General features: G+C 44.1%; 2 protein-coding genes across 2 annotated transcripts; both read left to right on the top strand.

Moving 5' to 3' along the window:
• Positions 1-4,834: 4,834 nt before the first annotated feature.
• CLEC3A (C-type lectin domain family 3 member A) lies at positions 4,835-11,229 on the top strand. The gene is made up of 3 exons (XM_048515403.1): positions 4,835-5,081; positions 8,190-8,273; positions 10,515-11,229. Exons 1-3 carry the CDS (start codon positions 4,970-4,972, stop codon positions 10,904-10,906), a joined length of 588 nt encoding a protein of 195 aa, XP_048371360.1. The 5' UTR covers positions 4,835-4,969; the 3' UTR covers positions 10,907-11,229.
• Positions 11,230-15,628: 4,399 nt separating this feature from the next.
• LOC125443743 lies at positions 15,629-26,112 on the top strand. The gene is made up of 4 exons (XM_048516042.1): positions 15,629-16,096; positions 21,284-21,490; positions 23,273-23,486; positions 24,516-26,112. Exons 1-4 carry the CDS (start codon positions 15,629-15,631, stop codon positions 24,692-24,694), a joined length of 1,068 nt encoding a protein of 355 aa, XP_048371999.1. The 3' UTR covers positions 24,695-26,112.
• The last annotated feature ends 263 nt before the right edge of the window (positions 26,113-26,375 follow it).

The following is a 26,375-nucleotide window of genomic DNA, read 5'->3' on the forward strand; positions in this document are numbered from 1 at the left end:
CCCTTTAGGACTTGGAATCAGGGGATCCCCCAGAACCAATCCTGTGAGGCTATCTGCTATAAGGCTGCCAGGTCCTATGACTTGAATAATTTGTTGCAAAGGGAAGCCATGGGCTACTGCTGTGTACTGCCTCTGTACAGCAAGCATGCACCCAGTCCCTGTACAATGTACAGCTGAGTTGTTTTTTTACAGGCAGGATGATTCTTATGTTAGAATAGATCCAAAGCGTGAATAGCCGAGGGTGCAATTTAAACCATGCCTTGTTCCTGTTTTATTTTTAAAATGAAGATGTGTTGGCTCCAGAGGCCTATCTAGGAACAATGTAGCCCGGTGCAAAATCTGAGTCCCCTCCCCCACCGTGTATGGTTGGCCGTTCTCTCCCATCTTGACTTTTTTAAAGTCATGGGGGGAAGGAGGAGGGGTGTGGGGCAATTTTCTGCCACTAAATGGCCACAGCCTGGGACATTTGACCTCATATGTCCCCCAGGCGGTACGCCCCATTTTGTCCAGTAGGCTTATTCCCTGGAAAGAGTTCTTCGGCCCCTTCCACACATGCAGAATAATGCACTTTCAATTCACTTTCAATGCACTTTGCAGCTGGATTTTAGTGTGCAAAATAGCAAAATCCACTGGCAAACAATTGTGAAAGTGTATTGTCGAAGGCTTTCACGGCCAGAATCTTCAGAGGATCTTCAGAGGATCTGAAGATGCCAGCCACAGATGCAGGCGAAACGTCAGGAGAGAATGCTGCTAGAACACGGCCATACAGCCCGGAAACCACACGGCACCCAATTGTGAAAGTGGATTGAAAGTGTGTTATTCTGCATGTGCGGAAGAGGCCTTTGCACTGTAGCCCCGGCAGCTAAACAGTGTCAGCCAACAAAGTATATTGCTTCCACAGGTTCTCATGCAGAAGGGAAGGGAGGGGATCCAGTCAGAAAAATAAAAAATAGCAAGTGTAAGAATTATAAAACCATTCTCCTGCCGTTGCCTGCTCATCACTTCAGTGGGCAGCTCCTCGTTTTAACAACCCTCAGCCTTTTCTCATTTCCAGGGGTCACACTTGGCTGCGCTCAATCAGCTCCGAACCTCCAACAGTCCTCTGAGAAACAGTTTTTGCCAGCATTAGGAAATGCATCAAGTCTTTTTCTCTCTTTTTGCCACCCTTGGTGTCGTATGTTATTCTTGCTGAATGGTATGTGCAATCCAGATTCTCACTCGGAATCCTACTCCGGTCTATGCAATGGGCCTAATTCCCAGGAAAGTGTTTCTAAGGACTCTCTGTAATGCTGATCGGCTAGATTCAGTAATTAGCTAGAACTGGTAGGTGGGACAGGAATGGAAACGGGGGGGGGGGGGGGCTTTCCTAAAAGCTGTAACAGCTGCCTTTTTCCTCTTTCTATTAATTATTGAATCTAGACCAGTGATGGCGAACCTATGGCACGGGTGCCAGAGGTGGCACTCAGAGCCTCTCTGTGGGCACGTGCAAACAGAGTCCCCACACACACACACATCTAGGCTGGCCTAGGCCGCTGGGCTCGATTATTAGCATTAAACCTAAGACCAAGTTTTGGGGAGGCAGTGTAGGTAACCCGGTTAAGTGCTGTTAAACCCCACTGATTTTCATGCAAAGAACTACAGTGCGATCCTTTACCTGGGAGTAAGCTCAGTTGCTGGCAATGGGGCTTGCTTCTGAGTAAACCCTCCTAGGTTCGTGATTCACCCATTGGAAGAGTTGCACAGTCGCTTTAAAGCAAAGCCACCGACTACCACCAAGCTTACTCTCGAGTAACGCACACCTTGGAGCCAACCGTTTTTTCTAAACTAAAACCTCAGTATTCAGGTTAAATTGCTGAGTTGGCACTTTGCGATAAATAAGGGAGTTTTGGGTTGCAATTTGGGCACTCGGTCTCGAAAAGGTTCGCCATCGCTGATCTAGACTATTAATAGTGCAATTCTAAGGGAAAACATCCTGGTTTGCCATATTTTCTGTAGCAAACAGAACAGTACTTTTAAATTCTGCAGTTTGAAGTGCTTTGTGCATGGCATTGTTTTGAAATGTTAGTGTTAGCTGTGGTGAGCCTTTGAGAAGGGAGGATAAAAATATCCTTAATCAATCAATGGTTATAGCTGTGTAAAGCAGTGCTTTGCCATGTCCGTATTGTGTCCAGCTCCAAAACTGTATAAAGCATATGAAAGGGTAAAAACATACACCGTATTAATTCAATACTTGTTCAGATTGATACGTACCCTGTTTTTTTCTGGAATTAGTGAATCCATTTACAAAAGAAATGATGTATGAAATTTTAAAAAATGCCTAGACAGAATGTTGCCTCTCAGCCATCAACCATACCAGTTTTCTTCTCAGGATCTCTGTTTTAGGATACACCTCGCCAAATGCCACAAAAACGTATTCAAAATAAACTCAGAAATCATAATATGAAAAAGCTGAACATATGGAGCTAGGCAATATAGTCTTCTCTGGTGGATGCCAGATTTAGGATTTGCAAGAAAATTCAAGTCGTGGTTCATAGAAGAAACATAGACAACATTAATAAATTCCTACAGAAAGAAAAACGGTGTTATTTTTCAAATGCTGCCATCTCGTGGAACATCAGGGTTACAGCTTGATTAGCCAGACCTCACTAAGGAATTCATCAGCATGATACTGGTGCTGTGCTTAAGCGTAGGTGGACTCTAATCTGAAGAACCCGGCTTTGATTCCCCATTCCTCCACATGAGTGGTGGACTCTATAATCTGAAGAACCCGGCTTTGATTCCCCACTCCTACATATGAAGCCTGTGGGGTAACTTTGGGTTTGTCACTATTCTCTAGTCACAGTTCTCTTCAGAATGATCAATATCCCGTGGTGGTGAACCTTTGGCACTCCAGATGTTATGGACTACAATTCTCATCAGCCCCTGCCAGCATGGCCAATTGGCCATGCTGGCAGGGGCTGATGGGAATTGTAGTCCATAACATCTGGAGTGCCAAAGGTTTGCCACCACTGAAAGGTTTCTGGGTCTTCTCCCATTTTCCAGTGGCTGGACAGCTTTGTCAGTGACACAGACTTTATAGCCTGCCCATAATGGGAATTCTTGGTTCTAGCCTATACCTTTCAACTGGCCATTGCATGACCCCCTTTCCTCTCCCCACAACAGACACCTTGTGAGTTAGGTGGGGCTGATAGAGTTCTGAATGAACTGCGACTGGCCCAAGGTCACCCAGCAGGCTTCCTTTGAAGGAGTGGGGAATCGAACCCACTTATCCAGATTAGAGTCCGCTGCCCTTATCCACTACACCATTCTGGCTGTCTTGAGTGTTGTAGTTCTTGCAAACCATGCAGAACTGTCCGGTTAGAAAAGGTACTAGATACAGGATGTTTTGGAAGAGAGTACTGGAGAATTAAGCTGTCTTGATTGTGTGCACTCTGCTATATAAGGCAAAAGACTCCCTGAATATGGAAAGGTAGTGTATAAGGAAGCTGGGCAGAAGTTGCCAGAGACCTGTCATTTGAGCATTGAACTGATCAGTCCCCTGACAGCTTCCTTTCGTCGCCATTTAATAGCATTCGGAAAGCACTGTGGTTCTGTTCTCATTCAGCATTATTGCCTTGTTTTCCAACGTGCTTTTTCACCGTCCTCTGACGGCTTTTCACAAGGAGAGCTTTGTGGCTTCGGCTTTTGGGAGGCACATGCTTGCAGAAGATGCAGTGATCCTTGCTGTTTACTTCTTTGAAGCGAAGGAATCAAAATAAAGGTTTCTTTTTGCACGGCAAACTTGGCTGAATGGCCCATCTTAGATGTGGAGTGGCCGCCAGATCTGTGATGGCTCCTTCACACCCATAAGTCATCCTTCGTGTTTGCAGTCACTGAGTGATTGAAAGGAATGGGTTGGATCCGGCCATCCTTCTCACTTGATCGTCCCTAAGCCCTTCAGCATTGACAACGGAAAGGTGCTTAGAAATTCAACTCTGCTGCGTATACGCAAGCACACACAAAGCTGTATATAAAGCATTTGCAAGAAACAAATGAGAATCAGCCCCAAACAGAGAAGACACAGAAAAAAATGAGGTGGTAATGCCATGTCTTTCAAACTGATTGATGAGCTCTTCACTGAGAATAGAGCTCAGTTTTAAAGTACTCTTGTTCACATAGCAGAGCCATTCTGTATGATCTATATACAGAACTCTATAATCTGGGAAACCAGGCTTGTTTCCCCACTTCTACACAGGAAGTCTGCTGGGTGACCTTGAACGAGTCACAGTTCTCTCAGAACTCTGTCAGCTCCACCTGCCTCACAAGATGTCTGTTGTGGGGAGAAGAAGAAGTTTGTAAGTTGCTACGAGACTCCTTGCAGTCGAGAAAAGCAGGGTTCTTCTTCTTCTTCTTCTTCTTCTTCTTCTTCTTCTTCTTCTTCTTCTTCTTCTTCTTCTTCTTCTTCTTCTTCTTCTTCTTCTACCAACTATGCCAGAAAATGATATTACTGATGGAAAATCCATAGATTGGATTTTATACCAGGTTGCCATCCCACCCCCACCCCCACCCCCACCCCATCAATATCATACCCTCCTGCTTTAGAACATCCTGCTTCCCCCCCCCCCCCTCATCAATCCCAGCTGCAGCAGTTCTGTTGAGCAGTAGTCCTAAACTGCCTGTTAAAGCAACTTGGCCTCCTTCAACTCAGCAGGGACATCTTCTGAGTGAAGATGTTTAGGATTGGGCTTCAAGACATAATTGGTCAGAACTGACGGGAAAGAGAAGTCTGGGAAGAGGACTGAGAACAACAAGGCACCTTATGTGGAAGCCAGCTAAAGGCTTGAGCTCATTCGGTAAACAAGGGACTCAGCCAGGTCTCTCGCTCAACTTTTTTTATAAAGGTAAACCCAGCCAGCTCTTCTGGGACGTGGCTTTTGGAGCAGCGAAGGGGCCGCTCAGGACGCTTCTCACTCTCAGCCTGAAAGCAGACATGGCACAAACAGGATTTCTGATTTTCCTTCTAGTTGCTGCCCTCCTTTTGCTGGATCATGCAAGCGGACAATCTTCCAAAGCCCGGAAGCACAGCAAGCGGAGGGTGAAAGGTAAGCAATGGCAGGGGGTGAATGAAAATGATCCTTAATAAACTTTTAGAAGTTTTTTTAATTAGTTTTTTTTCCTGCTATGCCACACTGACTCTTTATGTTAAAGGCTTTTCAACTGGTTAGTTATTACATACAATGCAAGCTGCCTCTAAGGTGCCACTGAACTTGATGGCCATGATCCAAAATGCTTGGCCCTTCTACGGTCAACATGGTTAGGAGATGGTATTTCTTTTAGTGGCATCCCATGTGCCATAACTCTGGGTACGAGGGACATCCAAGCCCTGAAGAGAATGCAACGTATGTATTGTCGAAGGCTTTCACGGCCGGAATCACTTGGATGCTGTGTGGTTTCCGGGCTGTATGGTCGTGTTCTAGCAGCATTCTCTCCTGACATTTCGCCTGCATCTGTGGCTGGCATCTTCAGAGGATCTGTGGCTGGCATCTTCAGAGGATCTGTGGCTGGCATCTTCAGAGGATCTGTGGCTGGCATCTTCAGAGGATCCTCTGAAGATGCCAGCCACAGATGCAGGCAAAACGTAAGGAGAGAATGCTACTAGAACACGGCCATACAGCCCGGAAACCACACAGCACCCAAATGCAACTTATGTTTGTACAGAGCTTGATAGACACGTAGATGGTGATTAAGATTCCTCCCCACCCAAAAAAAAAAACTTTGTCAAGCTTAAACTCTGTTTAAGATACCAGGAGAAGTTTCATCTAAGGCCATCCTATTGCCTTCAGCTTCATGAACAGTCTGAACTTGTCAGAGTTTGGAGGCTCTGGTTAGTACTTGGATGAGAAACCACCAAGCAAAGAAAAACTGAGGTTGCTAAGCAGAGGAAGGAAGGCAAAGGCAAACCACTTCTGCTCATCTCATGCTTTGAAAACCACACGAGGGGGCGCCATAAGTTGATGACAGCACAATTGTTATATTTCTTTGTGGGTTTTCCGGGCTGTGTGACTGCAGTCTGGTAATTTCTTCTCCTAAGGTTTCGCCTGCATCTAGGGCTGGCATCTTCAGAGGCACGGCGTGGTAAGCTATGTTTCCGTCCATGGCACAGTTGAACAGCCTTCAAAAAATACTTCAAATGTTGCCTGGATTGGTGTCATTTGAGCTTCAAGAAGCATGCCAGAGATGTTAATTTGGATGCTTCTATAGCAACGAGTTTTTAAGATTGTGAGCTCATTTGGTGGTTGTTTGGTATTCTAAAAGTACAAGGAGAAATGTCCTCCAGTCAACCAGCTTCCAAGGTGTATGCAAAAACCGAACAGTCATCTTTCATTACGTATCAAGCAGTGTAAGGAGGATGACCATCTGGTCCAAGAAACCTGAGAACAAGGTAAACCATCTGCCCTGAGTTGTAATGAGGATTTATCATTCTGACAGCCCCCTCCCCGTCCATCAGGGCCATTGAGGGAGAGGGGGAGGGCGGCCAGAGTCCCCCCACCGACGACGACGACCCTCCAGCAGCCGCCGCCGCCAACCCTGCAGAAGCCCCCCCCCCCCTCTCCCCGCCGGCCCCCTCGACACTTCCGCCTTTACGCCCGTCATTGGCTTCAACCGCCCCCCCCCTTGACCTGGCTCCCCCGGGACCCCCTCCCCCCCTCCTGATCGGGTGCCGCAGCTGAGGAGAATCTGCCCCACAGTGCTCGGGAGAGCCCCCCGCTCCCTCTCCTGGACCACGTCACGCTGACCGCCGCCTTCGCACGAGACTGTACGTGGATGTTATGGGGTGATTCCGCTATCTTCCCAAGCCTCTTTGAGCTTGGCAGCCCATTTGGACAATGTAGCCGAGAGCCCCTAGGGCGCCACCTTCGCACGAGGCCCCATGTCGAGGTTGTGGCGTGTCCGAGCCTCTTTGGGCAGGGGAGCCGCTGGGGATGCTGCTGCCCTTCAGTGGTCAAAGGTGTGAATTACAAGCGCACCCCCCCCACCACCGCGGAGCATTTCTCAGGTTATAGCTGCTATAATGTGGAATGTCGGGATGCAGGCCATGAAGAATTCTGAAAACTTTCAGCTGTGGTATGTGGCATTTTCACCATTCGATGTATCTATCTGATATGGTGTGATGAATGAAGATATATTGCATCTGACACCAATCTTCCAAGTGCTGCGGGGGGTGGGGGGTGGTAATTAATTGGTGTTCTTTGAGGATAGCCATATGAGGAAGAGGCAGAGCTCAACACACAAGCCAGGAAGATGTTATTATTACTGACAGGTCTTTTCATCACTTTGTATAGCTCTCATAAAATTTGCAAAACTCTCTTGCTTCTACATGAAACATCCTAATGGAACCCAGTGGGGAATCCCTCTCTTCTTCCTTTGCACGGGGGCTCAAGCATGCAGTAGCATGCCACCCTGAAACAAAAGACTGCTTGCTTGGTGTTCCATCATCCATCACTCCCTTTCCAGCCCAGAGTCCAGTCAGGAGTTTACTTGGAGCTTGAAGAATTAAAAAAAAATCCAGGTTAGAGCCTTCAGTAGGATTACCAATAATCTGGAGGGGGAAAAAAACTTTAATAGAAGTTTAAGGAGATGTTATTAACCTGGTGACGTTATGAACAACAACAATAACAAAGCTGTTATTGGTATATAATAAAAAGAAATATATAAATAGAATACACAGAATATATAAACACAAGAAATTTAAAACAATACAGTCTCAAAGGTTAAATGAGCTTGTAGCAAGCAGCAGGAACTTTGCAACCAATTCTAATAGTGACGTATTCTGATTTGCCAAAAGAAAAAGCTTTATTAGATTGCCCTTCCCACATTCCTGGTGACACTCAGCTTAAAAATCTAGGAATTTGTAATTTAATGAAAGTTATGAGAGTTCTGTCAGAAATTACCCACCCCCAGCACTTCATACTAGGACAGTTTCCAGATTCCCTGAAACCAGCCCCTTTAAATTTGGAATGTAAAAATATTTTCATACTGCTTTCCACAACTATGAGAGTAAGTCTTGAGTAAGTCTTGAGCAAACCCAGACCCCTTCTCAAGTCTATTCAATGTGGCTTACTCCTTCCCAGGAAAGTGGGTGTAGGACAGCATTAGAAATGTACACGTTTTATTGTATATGCTGATTTTGTTCTATCGATGTATTCCAGAGAAAGATGGTGACCTAAAGAGTCAAATTGACAAGCTTTGGCAAGAGGTCAACTCCCTGAAAGAAATGCAAGCACTTCAGACAGGTACTATCAGTTTCTCTTCTCTTTCAGAGCTGTATCTGTGAAATATCTCTTCCCACCCACCCGACTGCTTCCCAACTAAGAGAATGTCACTAGCCCTGTTCACAAGTTACAGTGAATGTGCATCCATCCTGCTTGTATGTGCATGCACCTGTTTGTAAGAAAGAGCCAACATACATTCTACCTTACCAATCAAACTCAAATACAAGTGTGGTTTGTATCACACATGCTGCTATAGATGTAATGTGAGTGTTACTCAATGTAAGTATAACAGCCTCATCCCAGATTGGGCCAGTGAGTGGAGACAGAGTTCCTTCAACGCCACCTTGCTCTCTCCAAAGGGCAGGAAGTCCAACAAAGGAAAAAACAGCCAGCAAAAATTCCCCATAGGGAATAACAGAGATATGCCATGAAAAACATGGTGTATCTGTGAGGCTGGCTCCATTGGCAAGGTTGGGGGGTGCACTGGCACAGGGTTGTGCCAACTGCAGAGGTGGGTCCACCACCCCTACCCCCAGATTGGGCTGTAAAGAAAAATCTAGACAAAAGTCCTGTTCACCAGTTACAGTGAATGCACGTACAATCTGTTTATAAGGGGAAGGGTAAAGCATTCCCTTCTATGTATCACTGCCACTGGTCTGAACTGACTGAGTGATCACATGCAGAATCTCCTTGGGTGGCATGTACTTTGGTCAAAAGTTCCTAGGAATTGATGGGAGAAGCAAAGCACATCGGTGGAGGGAAGTGCTGCCAAGTCAAAGTCAACTTGCAGCAACCCTGTAGGGTTCTCAAGTTACACAATGTTCAGAGGCTACCCTACACTTCCTTCGGGGTCTCCTGTTCAAGTACTCACCAGGGCTGACCCTGCCTAGCTTTCAATTTGATGTGGCATGATGGGGTCATCCAGATCAGGATCACAGCACATTACCTTTGTTAAAATCCCCTAGGACCGTGGTGGCGAACCTTTGGCACTCCAGATGTTATAGACTACAATTCCCATCAGCCCCTGCCAGCATTGCCAATTGGCCATGCTGGCAGGGGCTGATGGGAATTGTAGTCCATAACATCTGGAGTGCCAAAGGTTCGCCACCACTGCCCTAGGATTTCAGTCTTTAAATCTGGATGGTTTATGCCTGAAATAAATAAGGTTTCTCCCCTTAAACCTAAAAACTTGGGATTACTTTGGGGGAAGGGATATAAATGGGATGTTCCATTTTTGTTTCTCTGCCACTGGCATCTTGTTTTTGTCAGTTACATTCAAGTCCAGCAGACCTTAGCTTTTATCAACAAACGAAACAGATATACTGATATTCAGGATGGCTTTTCTCGTAAATAGCATTTCAGATACTTTGTCCTGCATTTATTTGCTAAGTGCTGGACTTACCTCATGCACAGTTAACTTTATTTTGGCATTTTCCCGTCCTAAGTAATGAAAAGGCCTTCAGATCCCAGCCTTTGGTGCCAGGCCAAGTATACACCTATTTCCTGATATTTTTCCTTCCAGTACACCATGAAACCAGTGTGGTGAGGCAGCGGGGAACTGTTTTTGGACATAAATAGTATAAATAACAGTCACGGTTTATTTTTAGCTTCCCTACTCCCCACCCTGCTTCCCAAACAAAAACACCTGAAAGAATTACAGACAAAATTGAGTATCTGATCGGAAGTCGGTTACACTAACTGACATCACAGACATTTTGTGTGTGGGGGTGTAAGAGAGAAACTAGATATGATTGATTTCTCAGAGAGCCTAGAACTCGTTCCAGCAGTTTCCACGGGAAACTGGATCCTAATTAAGAATAGTCAAAACAAAACAAAAATCATGATCTAAAAATGAAAGATGTCTCTATAAGGAATGACAGGGCTTGAAATGAGTACTCCGTTAGCCAACTACTGGTGTGTTATTCCTGGTACCACCACATTGGCCGGCCAAAGAAGAGAGCTGCTGTCCTGTTCTCCACTATGCTTTGGTACCACCAGGTCAGATATCATAATCTGAACTGGTGGTAGGGTCTACTAAATCAAATCAATAACAACAACAACAACAACAACAACCATTTCCTTCCTTGTGTCTCTGTGTACCAACTATAGGCTTCAGACAGCCCCCTGTTGGCTTTCCCACAAGCAGTATGGGGGAGGGGAACCTGCACAATTTTCTGATCTGCAATGGCTCCACAGGGGCATTTGTGTTTATCCTGCGTGGAGCAGCATGTGCCTTGACGTGCTACATTCTCTTCTTTTCAGTCTGCCTTCGCGGGACAAAAGTCCACAAGAAATGCTACTTGGCATCCGACAGCGCCAAACATTTTCATGAAGCAAATGAAGACTGTATAGCCAAGGGAGGTACTCTTGCTATCCCCAGAGATGGTGATGAAACCAATGCGCTCCGAGACTACGGCAAAAAGAGCCTGCCGGGTGTGGCAGATTTTTGGCTGGGTGTTACTGACATGGTCAATGAGGGGAAGTTTGTTGATGTCAATGGGATGGTTTTGGCCTACTTCAACTGGGACCGCTCGCAACCCAGTGGAGGGAAACGGAAAAATTGTGTCTCGCTTTCTCAGTCGGCTCAAGGAAAGTGGGCAGATGAAGTTTGCCGTGCCCTCAAGCGATATATTTGTGAATTCCTCATCCCTTAATTGTATTTGCAGCCAGGGCTGCCTCCAATGTTGCTTTGAAAAGATGCAGATGTTAAGCTTGCAATCATCCATCTTCACAGTAAACCAGTTTAAATACTGTTGATAGGCAATGACAGAATTTACCCATGCTCTCATAAGCTTCCCAGATAACCAATGCTCTCATAAGCTTCCCAGATAACCAATGGCAAGGAATATTAGGGGAATCAATCACAAGGGATTGTCAAAGGCTCTCATGGCTGAAATCAACTGAGTGTTGTGGGTTTTCTGGGTTGTGCAGCCGTGGTCTAGAAGTTTTTGCTCCTAACATTACATTCACATCTATGGCTGGCATCATCAGAGGCATTTCACAGTAAGATGTGTTTCTCCCTGTGACACAGTGTAGAGTGATTGTGTGGTGGAGTATATATTTTGTCCACCTCACAAGGGGGTGAGGCATATTTGCATGTTTCCAGGTGGAAATTGCAAATGAGCTCCACCCAGAGATATACAAATGGCCCTCACTCTCCCCCATTACAAAATATACACCCCACCACACAATCACTCCACACCTTATCATGACATGCCTCTGAAGATGCCAGCCATAGATACAGGTGAAACATTAGGAGCAAAAACTGCCAGACTATGGCCATACAACCCAGAAAACCCACAACAGCCAATTGCAAAGAATTTGATCCATGAGCCAGGCTGGAGCTCTTCAAAGGTTGGTCTCAGAAGACCAAGTAGCTTAGTTGGTCTTGGTTCACAATTGGGCACTGTTGGTAGCTACTGCCCTTTCCTGTTGCAGCGTGACAGGCCTCAACAGCTTGAGTGCCTATTTATTGTAGTTACCAGAATTGTGACCACCTTCCTGTTTTTTCATTCTCAGGAAGGTCCCAAATCAAGATTTAACAAGCACCAAAATAGACCACCATACATGGTAGGACCCGAGGTGTTCAGGTCTTCTAATTCCACCGCAAAACACCTTCCACTCTCTGCTTCCAGCCCCCAGTCTTCCCTCATTTTCTGCCAGCTCCCATTGTGCTTTCTGCATCTGCAACCCTTCCTTGGCTCAACCTGTATTCCTGCCTGATTCCTGTACAAACTGCCTTTTGAGAACTGACTTCAACTTGCCAGTCCTACCAGTAATCAGTCATTAAAGCACCCTCATCTCCAATAATTAAAACACCTCTAATCCATCAGAGAGTAAGATTTCCTTTTTGTTCCTCAGAGAGCCTGCAGAGCACACAGGATCCCTAAAATATATGTAAAAAGGAGATATTTGACTTACTAGAGAGTACGCAAAGGACTCTAGCTCTTCTATAGCTTCTATACTGGCTGGATGATATGTAGCCTGATCTTCTACAACCTTACTTAAGAATTAAGACCCGAGTAAGAGAACAAAGGATTGCAGCTTGAATTCTGCCTTTGGACTCCTGTTCTGGTGTTTCTGAGTCTTAATGCTTGGTAGTATTTCTCATACCTATGAATATATTACTCAAACCCCTGAGATCCATGTGTTTTGACACAAGCAATCCAAGCTGCTTTTTGCCATAATGGAATACTCTATGATCAGTGCCCACCTGCATCCCTGTTGATATCCTCACCTGTTTACTAAAAACACACAGCTCTCCCAATGCAAATCCACCTTTCTCCTAGAGCAGGTAATTGTTTCCCTTGAAGTTGGCGGAATTGCTGTGATCAGAGCTATACACCACAAGGTCAATCCTTTTTCTGTTTTGAAAACTGCTAGAATAATTGACAGGGCTAATGTCATTGGAATCCACGTTGGAGTTTGTTAGTCATCTGTTCTTTGAGCTGAAGGATGATTCCCTGAATTAATTAAATTTTGGTCCCATCCCAGAATTTACACTAGAATGCAAAAAAGAGGGCAGAGTTTGAGGAGAACCAGACCTCTGGAACCTGAGACTTCCCATAGATAAATAAAAATAGGTTCATCATAACCTTAAAATCTTCAGTCATGAACCAGTATCTCATTAGCTGTAGACAAACCAAAGAGGATTTTTTTTAACTGGATGGTTGTGACTGGAGCCCTGGGGCTGAATTTGTTTAAATAAATATCAGCAACAACTTGCTCTGGTTATTCAGAATTCAGTGTTTGCCTGCTATGTGCATAATGATAGACAGCAAGAATCCTCTCTTTGGAATGTAGCTTCTAGCTCTGCTGTTCTAATGCCATGTTTGAATACCTCTTTTTTTCCCCTTGCAGTCTTTAAATTTCAATAAAGTTCTTTTTTTTTCTGGGAAAGCACAAGTGTATGGCTTTTACACTCTTGATCTTGCATTGCCTGCTGAGTTTCACTACAAGCTTGTGTGTGAACTGGGGGATCATGTAGTCCAGTTCCAGTTGCAGCTTTACTTGGAGGTGAATGTTTAAGGAGACTTGGGAGAGGGAGTGTGGAGAACCCCAGTTCAAGGAATTATCTGGATGGGCAGTTAACACGCAAATTACAAAACTCTGAGGTGTGAATCCACAGTTGAGGTAGCAGCCATCATTCCCTTTCTCTACCCCAAACAGCCAGAAGTCAAGGGACAAAGTTCCAACCTTTCTAAGATTTGTCAAGAAAGTCACCCCTACAAAGTAGATCACTTGCAAAGTGAGTTCCACGCGAAGCCAGCTAACTTGATTGGTGCAACCTAGGTACCAACGTTAGACTGAAGCCTCCTGAAGACAAACCACCACAAGATGATAATTAAAGTGACTTATTAAAATTGTGCAACAATATTACTTGAAGAACAGCGAGGATTACAATAACAAAGCTAAATCAAAAGACTAACTACATAGTAATAGCTCTAATTCAAATTGGCTGATGTTACCATTCTGCTGAAGTCCTTCGGTTTTCAGAGTCTACTCTTGTCCAAGAGCAAGCATGGATGATAGACAGCAAGCCTCACCCACAAGACAGATACAAAATCAAAGGCTGGTTCAAGGAACCATGAGCAAGCTACCGAGAACAAAACTAGAATGAAGGTTCTGAACTAGATGAGCAGGGGTCTGAATTGTCCAGATGTCAGTTGGCCCTTCAGATATGTGGATCATGATGTTGTCAACTATCCACACAACCCTGTTATTAGCCATGCGACCAAAGGGGTGGGGCATGGCAGAAGTGTGGTGGTGTGACTTGACCAATCTGAGGCTTTGGCAAGGCTGCCTCTCACAGATTCTCATGATGTCATCTGTGTTAATTAGATGGGATGTGGTTTCACAGTCCTGAGCCTTACAAATGAGTAATAGAAAAATGCTCAGAGGTTCATTAACTCCCAGTACCTGGATTTTCATATGTGGGTTGTAAAGGTCACAGCTTCTTCAGTTCCAAGCAACTGCTCAGTTGTTTTCCAACTTAAACTTTTCCACTTTTCCACTGAAGCATGAAGAGAACAAGATAATATCTGAGATAACAAGAAACTGCATTAAGGGACTCCGTGTCTTGACATGGAAAGATGTTCTTCAGCCACTAGGTAATACTACTCCATTCAGCTTTTAATTACTTGAAATGAATTTCTGGTTACAATTCTACAGTATTTTTTTTTAATCTGTCTTTCCCTTTCAGTAAGGAATTTGCATTTTCTGATAAAATGGGAAACAAGTTTTGTTCAAAGGGAGAGCTTTTGCAATATATTGTAACTGGAGCTATTTTTGACACTTTACAGTCTAAAAATAATTCAGTGTGCATCACGTCTCTTCAGTGCCAGTGTAAAAATTTTTTGAAGCTGCAGGTTTCCCATCGTGACAGAGAACACCTTTACCTCTCTCCCATTTCCTTTGTTCATTTGTTCTCTGGCTCAACACAAATGAAGAGTTGTGATAAACTCAAAATCCTCCTCACTGTTTTATGACATACTAATCGGTTCTTGTGAAAGGATTAGTCCATGTGTGTGTAAAGTACAGTCTAGTCTCAGCCGACTTATTATGACCCAGTAGGATTTTCAAGGTAAGAGAGGAGCAGAGGTGGTTTGCCATTGCCCTCTTCTGCATAGTGACCCTGGCATTCCTTGGTGGCATCCCATTCCTATCTACTATTAGCCAAGACCATCCTTGCTTATCTTCTACTTAAGTTTTAATTGTGGGGATGGGTGAATACAAAAAAAAATATTTACAATTGACAACCCCAAGGTTGATTTATTTCTTTTTTAAAAAATGTTGTTAGACTTAATTTCAAGTGTAGTCATGCTATCATGGTGTCAGTGATTAAGAGCAGCAGACTCTAATCTGGAGAACTTGGGTTTGATTCCCCACTCCACCATATGACCAACAGATACTAATCTGGAGAACTGGGTTTCATTCCCCACTCCTCCACATGAAGCCTGCTGGGTGACCTTGGGTTAGTAGTCACAGTTCCTTCAGAACTCTCTCAACCCCTCCTACCTCATAAGGTGTGGTAGAGGTGGGGAGGGAAGGGGTTTGCAAGCCGCTTTGAGACTCCTTACAGTTTAGAAAAGTGGGCTATAAATCCAAACCCTTCTTCTTCTTAAGAAGAGAAACACATTCATTTTGAAGAGCCTTTGAAGAGCAGAGCGGCTGAGGTCTCCTGATGACCCAGGCAGGTTCCCTGTCAGCCCCTCCCTCCCACCAGAAGAGGCGGGCACAGGGTTTGCTTTGACTTCTGCCTGGCATTCAGGTCAGGGAAGGGGGAGGGCGCAGGGGGAGGGAAAGGGGCTTGCCATCCCGGCTCCGAGCTTCCCTCCAAGGCGAGTGTGGGCAACATTGCCCGGGCAGGAGGAGCCATGGCCAAGCCGGAGGACCCCCCTGAGACAGTAGGAGCGCAGCCGGAGCAGGTGGCGGCGGAGGCGGTGGTGCGCACGCTGCTGCTGTCCGTGGTGCTGTACGCGGCGCTAAAGGCAAGTGCGGACGGGCTGCGGCGCTGGAGGGCCGCGGCGTCGGTGCTGGTGGTGGGCGCCGGCCCGGTGGGGCTGACGGCCGCGCTGGTCGCTGTCCGCTCGGGCAAGGTGCTGAAGCTGACGATCCTGGACCAGCACGGCCGCGCAGCGCTCCACGGGCGGCCGCAGCAGATAGCGCTGGAGCCCCGCAGCGTGCGCTTCCTGCTGGGCCTGGGGGTGGACTTCGACAACATGGAAGGCTGCTGGGACAAGGAGCGCTTCTTCACCAGGATCGGGGTTTTCCAAGAACACCTGCTCAGCATCCTGGAGCAGCACAAGCGGCGCCTGGACGTCCAAGTCTTGCTGGGCACGAAGGTGAGACTGGAAGGGCAGTCGCTACAGCCCTGTGGCGGGCACTTCCAGGGAGTAAACCATTCTGGACAGGTCAGGTATTTATATCCCATTTATCTCCCCCAAACAGCTTAACATTCTCCCCTCCTTCATTGGAGCCTCACAACAACCCTGTGAGGTAGGTCTGGCTGAAAGTCAGTGACTGCCCAAAGTCACTTGACAAGATTCCCTGACAGAATCAGAATTTGTATCTGGGTCACTCACTCTGTTCCTAATCTGTCGCTCTAACCACTATGGCAAACAACACTGTAACCAGTGTCATTAATGCAAAATTGTCACGTATTCCTTTACACATGAACATGCTTCTCTAACAATACCTGTGAAATTCACATACAAAAGACCTATATATAGTTCAAAACACTACATGCAGACACATATCTAAAATACACAGCAGCCTGAATTTGAATACTGATCCTTTTGTATTTTGTATGTACTGATCCTTTTGTATTTGTATGTACAGTGTTGTTTGCCTTTGTGGACATTATATATAGACTATAACCCTCATATTGTCAATAGTTATATAATAGGGAGGATTATGGCTCTAACTACTACACCATGGGCTCTTATAACACTGAATTTATTTGTGGGTAAAGCGGCTCCAGCATGCTCCCAAAGAAAACTAGTCCAGAGTGTAGTGACTAAATTATCAAATTAGGATTGGAGAAACCTGCATTCAGATCCCTTCTCACTTGGTGACCTTTGGCTAGTCACTCTTTCTTATTCTAGCTGTTTTACAGGCAATACTATTAATTTATTTAAAAGTATACATCTTTCATTCATTAATTCAAATTTCTTAATTAGTTTTCCCCATCTCTAAAGGTCTGACATAGACAACATCTTTCATGCCTACGAGAATATGTAAACCAGGCTATTTGAACCTTGGGAGAAACTTTCTAACCACAAAACAGAATCCCATGACACCTGAAAGAGTAATAATATTCATTGCAGCATAACATTTCATGAGCCAGAGCTCTTGTTTCATCAGATGCATTGGGGTGTACAATAATTGAATCCATACTTTTAGATAACAAGAACAGGTAGTCATTTGTTGGTGAGTCCTGGGATGCAGTGCTAGTCACAGCAGACAGTACTGAGATAGAAGATCAGTACACTGACTCAGTGCAAGTCCTGCTGGATCAGGCTAAAGACCCATCTAACCCAACATTCGATATCTTAGTGTGACAAGCCAGATGGCTCTAAAGAACCCACGAGGAGGTCATATTCAGTAACTGGAAGTTCTATTCAATAGTCATAGCTAATAGTCACATCCTATAATAATCACAGTGTACAGGTCTAAGTCTCTTCTGGGTGATACCCACAACAGAGACCATTGGAGGAATGATTTATGCAATGTTGGTTGAGCTGAGTATAAGGTGTGTCCAAAGAAAGCAGAACCTAACTTTGGGAGGAATTTTTTTCCCTAGCTCTTAACTGCATTACAGGAGCTAGAGTCAGTTCTGGAAACCATACATCCCTTCTCTGTAGTCCTCATTATGAATTCTTGATAGGAGCTGGTATAACTGAAAGAGGAGAAAGTTTGACCCTTTGTCCGCCTACCATTTCTGTGCCCCAAATTTCTCCCTGAGCAAGGATCCTTGCTGGGGAACTCCTGTGTGGTGGTGGAGTTAGAATATTGGACTAGGAGAGACTTGGGTTTAAATTCCTGCTTGGCCAGGAGATTTCCTGAATGACTTTTGGCCAGTCATTCTCTCTTAAGCCCCTTCTGCACATGAAGAATAATGCACTTTCAATGCACTTTGCAGCTGGATTTTACTGTGCGGAATAGCAAACAATTATGAAAGTGGATTGACAGTGCATTATTCTGTATGTGTGGAAGGGGCCTTAATCTAGCTTATGTTATAAGGTTAACACAAGGATAAAATGGAGGAGGGCAGACCCATGTACAGCCCTTTGAGCTTTTCAGAAGGAAAAGTAAATATGTACTAGAAGGTTGAGGGTTTCAGTATTGTGGATCTGACAAAACAATCAAAAATAAAGTGCTGAACAGAACCAGATACTCCTTTTTAAAAGGCAATTGTAAAAGGTCTTCTCCAGTCATGCATAACTGCATACTATAAAGAGTGCAAATAAGCCCATAACACACTCTGTATTTGATCAAATCATAATCATATCTTATGCTGCAGATTTAAATAAGTACACAGTCTTGATTCCTGCCTAACAAGTTAACAGGCTTTAGTTTAAAGGTACATTAGCTCCCATATCACTCCCTGTTTACTTAGGTTGGTGTACATCAGTGATTACTTCAGGCAATAATGAGTTCAGTATTGAAGCAACCTATAAATCTGGGCAATTGAATTATCGCTGTACATAGTGAGCTAGGCAACTGATTTCCTGAACCCAAAAGAAAAAAGGGAAGCAATAGGCAAACAGTAAAAGGCCTAAAGAAATAGCAGTTGGCCTCTAAGCAAACTAAGAGAACCACAGAAGTCAACATCAGGAAGGCTTTTGTTTTGTAGTAGTGAAAGTTAACACATTTGACAATAGGATTAAATCAACAGTGTCTTATGGCTAAATCCATTGTAATGATGCATAGAAACAAAAGGCGCAAAGGGGAAGATAATTTATTTTTATTTTTAATTATATTATCCCTGGTCAAAGAGTTTTAGACAAATACACAAACAAAGGATGTTGGCATTCTGCAATATATGAGTCTAAGTTCCTTACAGAGGAGGGGGCGTGGCTCAGTGGTAGAGCATCTGCTTAGCATGTAGAAGATTCCAGGTTCAATTCCTGTTTAAAAGCACCAGGAAGTAGGTGATGCGGAAGACCTCTGCCTGTGACCCTGGAGAACCACCACCAGACTGAGTAGACAATAATGACCTTGATAGATCAATGGCCTAAATCAATATAAGGTAGCTTCTTGTATTTGTTCAAGTATTTACTTCATTGTGGCATCACCAATAATTCAGTGTTATCAAGTCGCAACTGACTTCTGGTGACCTCCATGTTGTTTTCAAGGCAAGAGGCTTCAGAGGTGGCTTGCCATTCCCTCCCTCTACATAGCGACCCATGTCTTCTTCACTGGTCTCCCATCCAAGCACTAACCAGAAATAGATTCTCATCCTGCATTTAACATGAGTTACATATTGATGGATTCTTCTGTCACATCAAGGTTGATGCTAAGAGCCAGCGTGGCGTAGTAAAGACCAGGTGGATTCTGATACGGAGAACTGGGTTTGAGGCCCCACTCCTCCACTGAGTGGCAGAGGCGTATCTGATGAATCAGATGTGTTTCCACACTCCTACATTCCTGCTGGGTGATCTCGGGCTAGTCAAAGTTCTCTCAGAACTCTCTCAGCCCCACCTATGTGGGGTGTTGTGGGGTGAGGAAGGGAAAGGAGCTTGTAAGCCATCTTTACAGTCTCCTTATAGGACAGAAAGGTGAGATATAAATCCAAACTCCTCCTCTTCCTCCTTCATCTTCTTCTAGATGCCACGCAGTGGACAGATATGGGGGAAAACAGACCTGTGAATGTTCTTGCAAAGTACAGCCACATTTTTTTAAAAGTCAGGTTAACAAAATCAGGTTAACAAAGTCAGGTTAACCCAGTTAAACACCAAGGTAGAACTGAATGGCAATCCAGCTGAAACTAAGCAAGTTGGTCTAGATTAGAAGGAACATACTTTGGGAATTCCATGTATACTACTTTGGGTTTCACACTGAAAAAATGGTGGGGAATCAATTAATTAATTCAACCATAATGTAGCATTTCTGCACGCAGCATTCATAAGCCAACTCTGTACCTCTCTATTAGTTTTCAGATGATTTTCTAAAAAAGAATTTGGCCTCTGACTGGCCTAAGATAATTATTGTAGCTGATGGATCCTGTGGAGAATCGAGCACAATCCTTGGAATCAGTCCAGACTACATTGTAGAGTCCTGTAATGCTTATGGAGCCAATGCTGTCATTGAAAGACTGGATCAGAGACAGGTAATGATGGTCTGGTGGCCCATTTGTTCATTTCTTCAGTTCCTTACCAATTACACAAAACTAGTGAATGGCAGAGGCCCCTTCCGCACACGCAAAATAATGCGTTTTCAAACCACTTTCACAACTGTTTGCAAGTGGATTTTGCCATTCCGCACAGCTTCAAAGAGCACTGAAAGCAGTTTGAAAGTGCATTGTTCTGCATGTGCGGAATGAGCCTAAGTCACACAAATGTACTCCTCCAGTTAGACAGATGATATCTAGCAGGGAACAGAGATCTGGAGGACTTAAAGGTGCTAGAAAGAGTGCAGGAAAAATTCCTTGGAGGCTTCAGGAAAAGCTTCTTTGACCTGGTCTGACCTGGCCAATGGGAGGAGAAACTGAGAAGACCAAATGCCGGCCTGCACACCTGAGCAGAGGCGTCAAGGTATCGGAGCCTTGTAGAACAACTGTAACCTTTTGAGCTGAAGAGCCTTACTTATACTAAGATCCACTGTAGAGAGGGAGGGACAGAGGAACTGCATTTTATGCCTTTCTTTTGAATCTCTTGCTCATCCTGTAGCTGTTCTGGGACTACGTGTGTAGACATGTTCTTCTTCATAAATGCTTTAAAACTTTTAATGCTGACAGTGGTTCTCTATACCGCATTAGATGACCACCGTTCTGGGCATTCTGTTTTAAAAAGGAGAGCTAGGAAGAGAGGTGTAGCCCGTTGGTGAATGGCTACTCCCTCAGTGGCACACAAAGTAGTAAACTGTCCCTGTGGTAACCAGACACTGGAATTGCAGGAGACATGGGGGCAAGACCACAGAACAGAGAGAGGAAGCTGGGTGCCCTGGGCCTTTCAGTGAGCAATGCTTACAAAGGCCAGGTGGTGGCAGAGGTTGAATTGAGAAAGGGAGATAAAAGTCTCTCCAGGTTTTGGGGAAACCTGGTGGGAGACAAGTGACAGGTGGAGTCCTTGGGTGGCCATTGGGGGCCAGACACCTTGGAGAACATGGAGAAATAGGGACTGAAGGTCTGATCTGCCACAAATGGTATGAAAGAAAAAATGGAATGGAGGCAAGAAGCAATTAAAAAATAGAATGAAAATGCACACAAAGTTGATATATTTGCACGTAACTAGACAGGATTTATAAAGTCCTGTCCCCCATGCGTTCAGTCACAAAATTACCTTCCTTTCATGTTTTACGCATCATAGGTGCCAACCCCTGAGATTCGCGCTCACAGCCTGTACTTTGATCTCTCTGCTTATGGCATGGATATGACTGCTGCAGGAAAGGAGTCTTCTAAACCTGGATTCCATCTGAAAATCTATGGGACTTTCCGCAACCGTTACCTGGCTTTGGCTTGTCCAGCTTCTGATTCCAAAATTGTGAGGTTCTTACGCCACACATTCAGTTCCTCAGTGAGTATCCAGAACATTTGTTTTCCAGAGGGCCAAAGTAGATGTGATACTAAGAGATTTGTTATTGGATTTTCCCAGGTTCTAATAGCTACTTTACATAACCCCGGTTCAGGTCATAACCATGGTGCTGGTGGGAAAGGCATCTAACTATTTCTACCTTGGTATGGTTTTCCTGATTAAAACTGATGCCCCATCTTATCATGTGCATGTTGTTATTAACCCCAGAAAGGAGAACAGTTTGTCTTCTCCAAGGGAAAACTTCCTTCCTGTGTTCTCGTCAGAATTGCTTGGATAATAGATTTCTTAATAAAACCCTCATCTATCACTCACACTGTGAAATTAGTTCTCTGTCACCTAGTGGAAATGGCATAGCTAGTCAGAGAAGCAGCCCTGATTATGGTTGTGATGTGGCTCTCTATGCACTTTAATCCTGTGGTTGTTGGAAAACTACTAGTGAGGTTTACCTGCTGAGCATTTGTATCAGGAATTTTTGTTCCGCTACATTAACCTTACAGGACAAACATTGCACGTCAGGAACATAAGGCCTCGGCTGCTATCTAAGACCTGGTTTGCAAAAACATTTGATAGACGCCACCTCAGACAAAAGGGGAAAAGATTGCATGCATCTGGGTTACGTGCACATGCTCTTTTGTGCAAACTGTGCCCACAGGAAGGGAAATGGGCATGTGCCTACCCCTTTTCTAGGGTGACAGAGTAGCCCACAGAAGTAACTAAAGAAAAAGCAGAGAAGTTGGCAAGAGTATAATATTGGAATTAATTATTAGAAATAATTGATGGAGCAGGATGGACTTCTCAAGCCATGGATGTCATTCCAAATTCTATTTATCGATCAGATGACACATTTACTAACTGGGAAGTGCTTCTTGTATCATATTTTGCAAGCACTGGAACTAAAATCTTCATGCACTACCAGTGTCTTTCTGGCCACAATTCAAGCTGCCGGATCTGATCTTAAAAACCCTAGATTGCGTTGGACCAGAATGTGATGAACGCAATCTGAAGTAAGTCTTCTTAGAAATAAGTCCTAGGTTATTAAGTGGGGCTTCGTGCCAGGACACTTAAGATAGTAGCCTAAGAGGCACATTTCCACTTGTAAAGACTTGCCTGTCTGTTGAAAAAAAAATATCAAGTCTTTTCTAGAAGAAGAAGAGGAGTTTGGATTTATACCAAAGTGGGATATAAATCCAAACTCCTCCTCCTCCTCCTCCTCCTCCTCCTCCTCATTATTATTATTATTATTGTTATTGTTATTACCAGTACTTGGAAGGAAGACCCCCATGGAAAGCTCGTGTTGCTATGCAAAGGAAGGCCTTGAAACCCCTACTGGGTTGCTATATGTCAGCTGCATCTTGAGCAGCAGTGGCATAGTGGCTAAGAGCAGTTGCTAAGAGCAGGTGCACTCTGATCTGGAGGAACCGGGTTTGATTCCCTGCTCTGCCGCTTGAGTTGTGGAAGCTTATCTGGGGAATTCAGATTAGCCTGTGCACTCCCACACAGGCCAACTGGGTGACCTTGGGCTAGTCACAGTTCCTCTGAGCTCTCTCAGCCCCACCTACCTCACAGCGTGTTTGGTGTGGGGGGGGGGAAGGGCAAGGAGATTGTAAGCCCCTTTGAGTCTCCTGCAGGAGAGAAAGGGGGGATATAAATCCAAACTCTTCTTCTTCTTCTTGATGGAACCTTACCCACGGACATATTCAAGACTTTTAAAGCATTCCATGGGGTTTCATTTCTGACCTTCAAAAATGTTCCTGTTGCCCACAGATCATGAAGAACATCTTCCACCAGTCTTTTAATGCTTATAAGATGGATATTGAGCCCAGAGTAAATGAACTGACCCTCCATCACATCAAGTGCAGCCATCACATTTTTGAAATCATGTTATCCCACAGACGGGTCACCGCTGCTTTCATTGAAGGAGAAAACGCCATTGTTGCTGTGGAAGGAGAAGCAGCCAGAGTGCTGAATTTTGACACGGGTTAGTTTGTCCATTTTTAAATAAGTAAATACACCATTGTATCGTTCAAGGCAGATAACGTGGGGCAAAACCATGTAATCAAGTAGCGTGAGAAAGTTACAAATATTTTTCAAAACTGAAAATATATATATTAAGTGAATTGCCACTTGAACAATAATTCTAAAGAAACAAGCTTACGAGGTCTGTTTTAAGTTGAACAGTACATGTAGATGTTACAGAATGGACTTTAGAAAAGGTATTCCTTTCTTCCATTCAAGAGGTATGGGAATGCTCAATCCAAGATGGCAATTGTACTCTGCAGTTTTGTATAAGTGCTTATATTAAGAATAATTTTTTGAAAAAGCAAATGCTTCTCAAATGCATTGGGCACACTACTCTAGCTGAACCATTTAAAAAATTCATTCACCAAATCAATTAATCAATGAATCACTCTTTAATCAGTTCTGCTCCAGATTTTCATTGTTCAGCCCTTAAGATGACTGAATAACTGATTTTAATTTTCTTCAGATCTGGGTCGTGTAACATTTTCATCAGGCTTTACAATGCTGAAATATGAGCTTTGATTGCTTCTTCATGCTGTAAAGAGCAGCCAAAAGCATAAGAAATTAACCATTTTAGAAGAAGAGAGTAGAAGAGTTTTTTATTTATACCCCACCTTTCTCTCCTGTTAAGAGAGTGGCTTACAAACTCCTGTAAGACAGTGGCTTAAGGTGCTTACAAACTCATTTCCCTTCCTTTTCCCACAACATAACCTTGTGAGGAAGGTGGGGCTGAGAGAGTTCCGAAGAACTGTGACTAGCCCAAGATCACCCAGCAGGATTTTAGGAGTGCGGAAACTCATCTGGTTCACCAGATAAGTCTCTGCCACTCAGGTGGAGAGGTGGAGAATCAAACCCGGTTCTCCAGACTAGAATCCACCTGTTCTTAACCACTACGCCATGCTGGCTCTCATGAACTCATGAACTTGTTGAAATTTCATTTGTCTACCAAAGTAACCATCTCCTTCCCTTCCCACTTACTGTCTGACAGGCTGTGGAGTGAATCTTGGGCTGAGAGGCCTGGAATCAACAGAAGAGTTAATCTATAAGGTGGCCACAGCGGTGGATCAGAATGACATATTTGAGGCGCTGGCAGCTAAAATCCGACACTCAAAACAAGTGGCAGAAGATTTCAAGCAGAATGGATTGTTTGCCACCATGTTCGAGTAATAGGATGAGACAAACACACAAAGACATTAGAGAACTGATCGTTCCGTGCCTTACTACTTATTTTTAAAAACTGGAATTTAGTTTTATGCTTTCAAGCAAGCTGCCTTCCACAAACAGTAATAAGTAACAGTTAAGTAGGGTCAGGGTCAAACTACACTTCATGGGTTTGAAGACCCCTGTCTTCAAACCAGGATGTTCTCCCACTGTGCCTAAAGAAAGATGTGTGGCTTCAAGTGACATGCAGGAACACAAGGATGACCAAGACTCATAAAATGTCCTCCACCCCCTTGCTAATTCCTACCAATCCAGACAGTGGGCCCCGGGCTAGCAGGGTCAGTATGGATGGCAGTCAAGAGCTGTGACTGTTATACAATGCCCTCCCTGTTTCCTTTGATTTTCCTACTGCACTAAAGGGGAAAGATTCAGTACCTTCGTGCCTAAAGAGCTGGTTTAGTTTGGGAGCCCACTGCTAGATTGGGTTGGATCCAACAGGCTTTTCTGCTGATGCCAAAAGAAAACAGTGGGTTCCTTCTGGCAAAAGGCTAGTCTGGGGATCATGTGGTTTGCAGGGACAAAAACCTTATGGGATGGGCGATAGGCTAAGAGGAGAAATGGAGGGAGACTGATTTTAAAAACTGGTTGGATCCAACCCCTGGCCTACTCATAAATTGTTTTTTAAAAATCTTTCACGACTGTACACATGGGGAAAGTTTGGAAGGAGAGAACTTGTTTTGCTGGGTTGTACTAAACCTCCCAGTTGATGATTGGGGCCTTATCCTTTCCTTTCTGGCTTAATGCTAATATTCTAACAATGCAATCCCAACCAGTCACTCCAAGCCCGTTGGGTTACTGTAACTGGTTATTTATTTAGAACCATTTTATGCTGTCTTCCCAGAAAACCTCCTGAGGTGGCTTATCTTTGTCACAAATTAAAAGACATTAAAGTCCAGCAATAAAAAGCCCTAAATATAAGATATTTGATCATGAAAACAGACAACTTAAAGCAAGAATTAAATAGTGTCAAGGAAACCAATGTCCTAATTAAAAGCCTGGGTGGAAAGAACATTTGGGCCTGACACCTAGAAGAAAGCAACACAGGTTTCAGGTGAGCCTTAAAGGTTTCACAAATGAAGCCAAACACCTGGCCGTTATCCACACACCCCATGTGTTACCCAGCATGCCCTTCAGCCAATTTCTCCTTAACCTCATCCTCCATTTTCAAAAGGAATTTTAAAAATTCCCTTTGTCATATCAAACTACCAATATAACATTGAGGCAGAGATAAGAAGCAGGTTCCGTTAAATCAGCTTTGTCAATTTCAAGTAGAGGTTGTGATATTAACATTTAGGCAGAGAGACAAAGTAGCAGGGACAATTAGATCAGCTTTGTCAATTTCACTTTGAGCTTGGAATGTAACATTAAAGTGAAGATACACTGTGTCTATTGTTTCAGTGTTATTATGCAGCAACACGAAAGTGCCTGTGCAAAAGGGAAAAAAAGGAAAGCATTGTTCTTCTGCATCACGGTTGACATCCCACTACCTTTAGAAATCAAACTCTTTCAGCTTGTTGTGATATTAACATTGTGATATTAACATTTGTGATATTAACATTTAGGCAGAGAGACAAAGTAGCAGGGACAATTAGATCAGCTTTGTCAATTTCACTTTGAGCTTGGAATG

The sequence above is a fragment of the Sphaerodactylus townsendi genome, linkage group LG14, assembly GCF_021028975.2.
Source record: "Sphaerodactylus townsendi isolate TG3544 linkage group LG14, MPM_Stown_v2.3, whole genome shotgun sequence".
NCBI classification, from domain to species: Eukaryota; Metazoa; Chordata; class Lepidosauria; order Squamata; family Sphaerodactylidae; genus Sphaerodactylus; species Sphaerodactylus townsendi.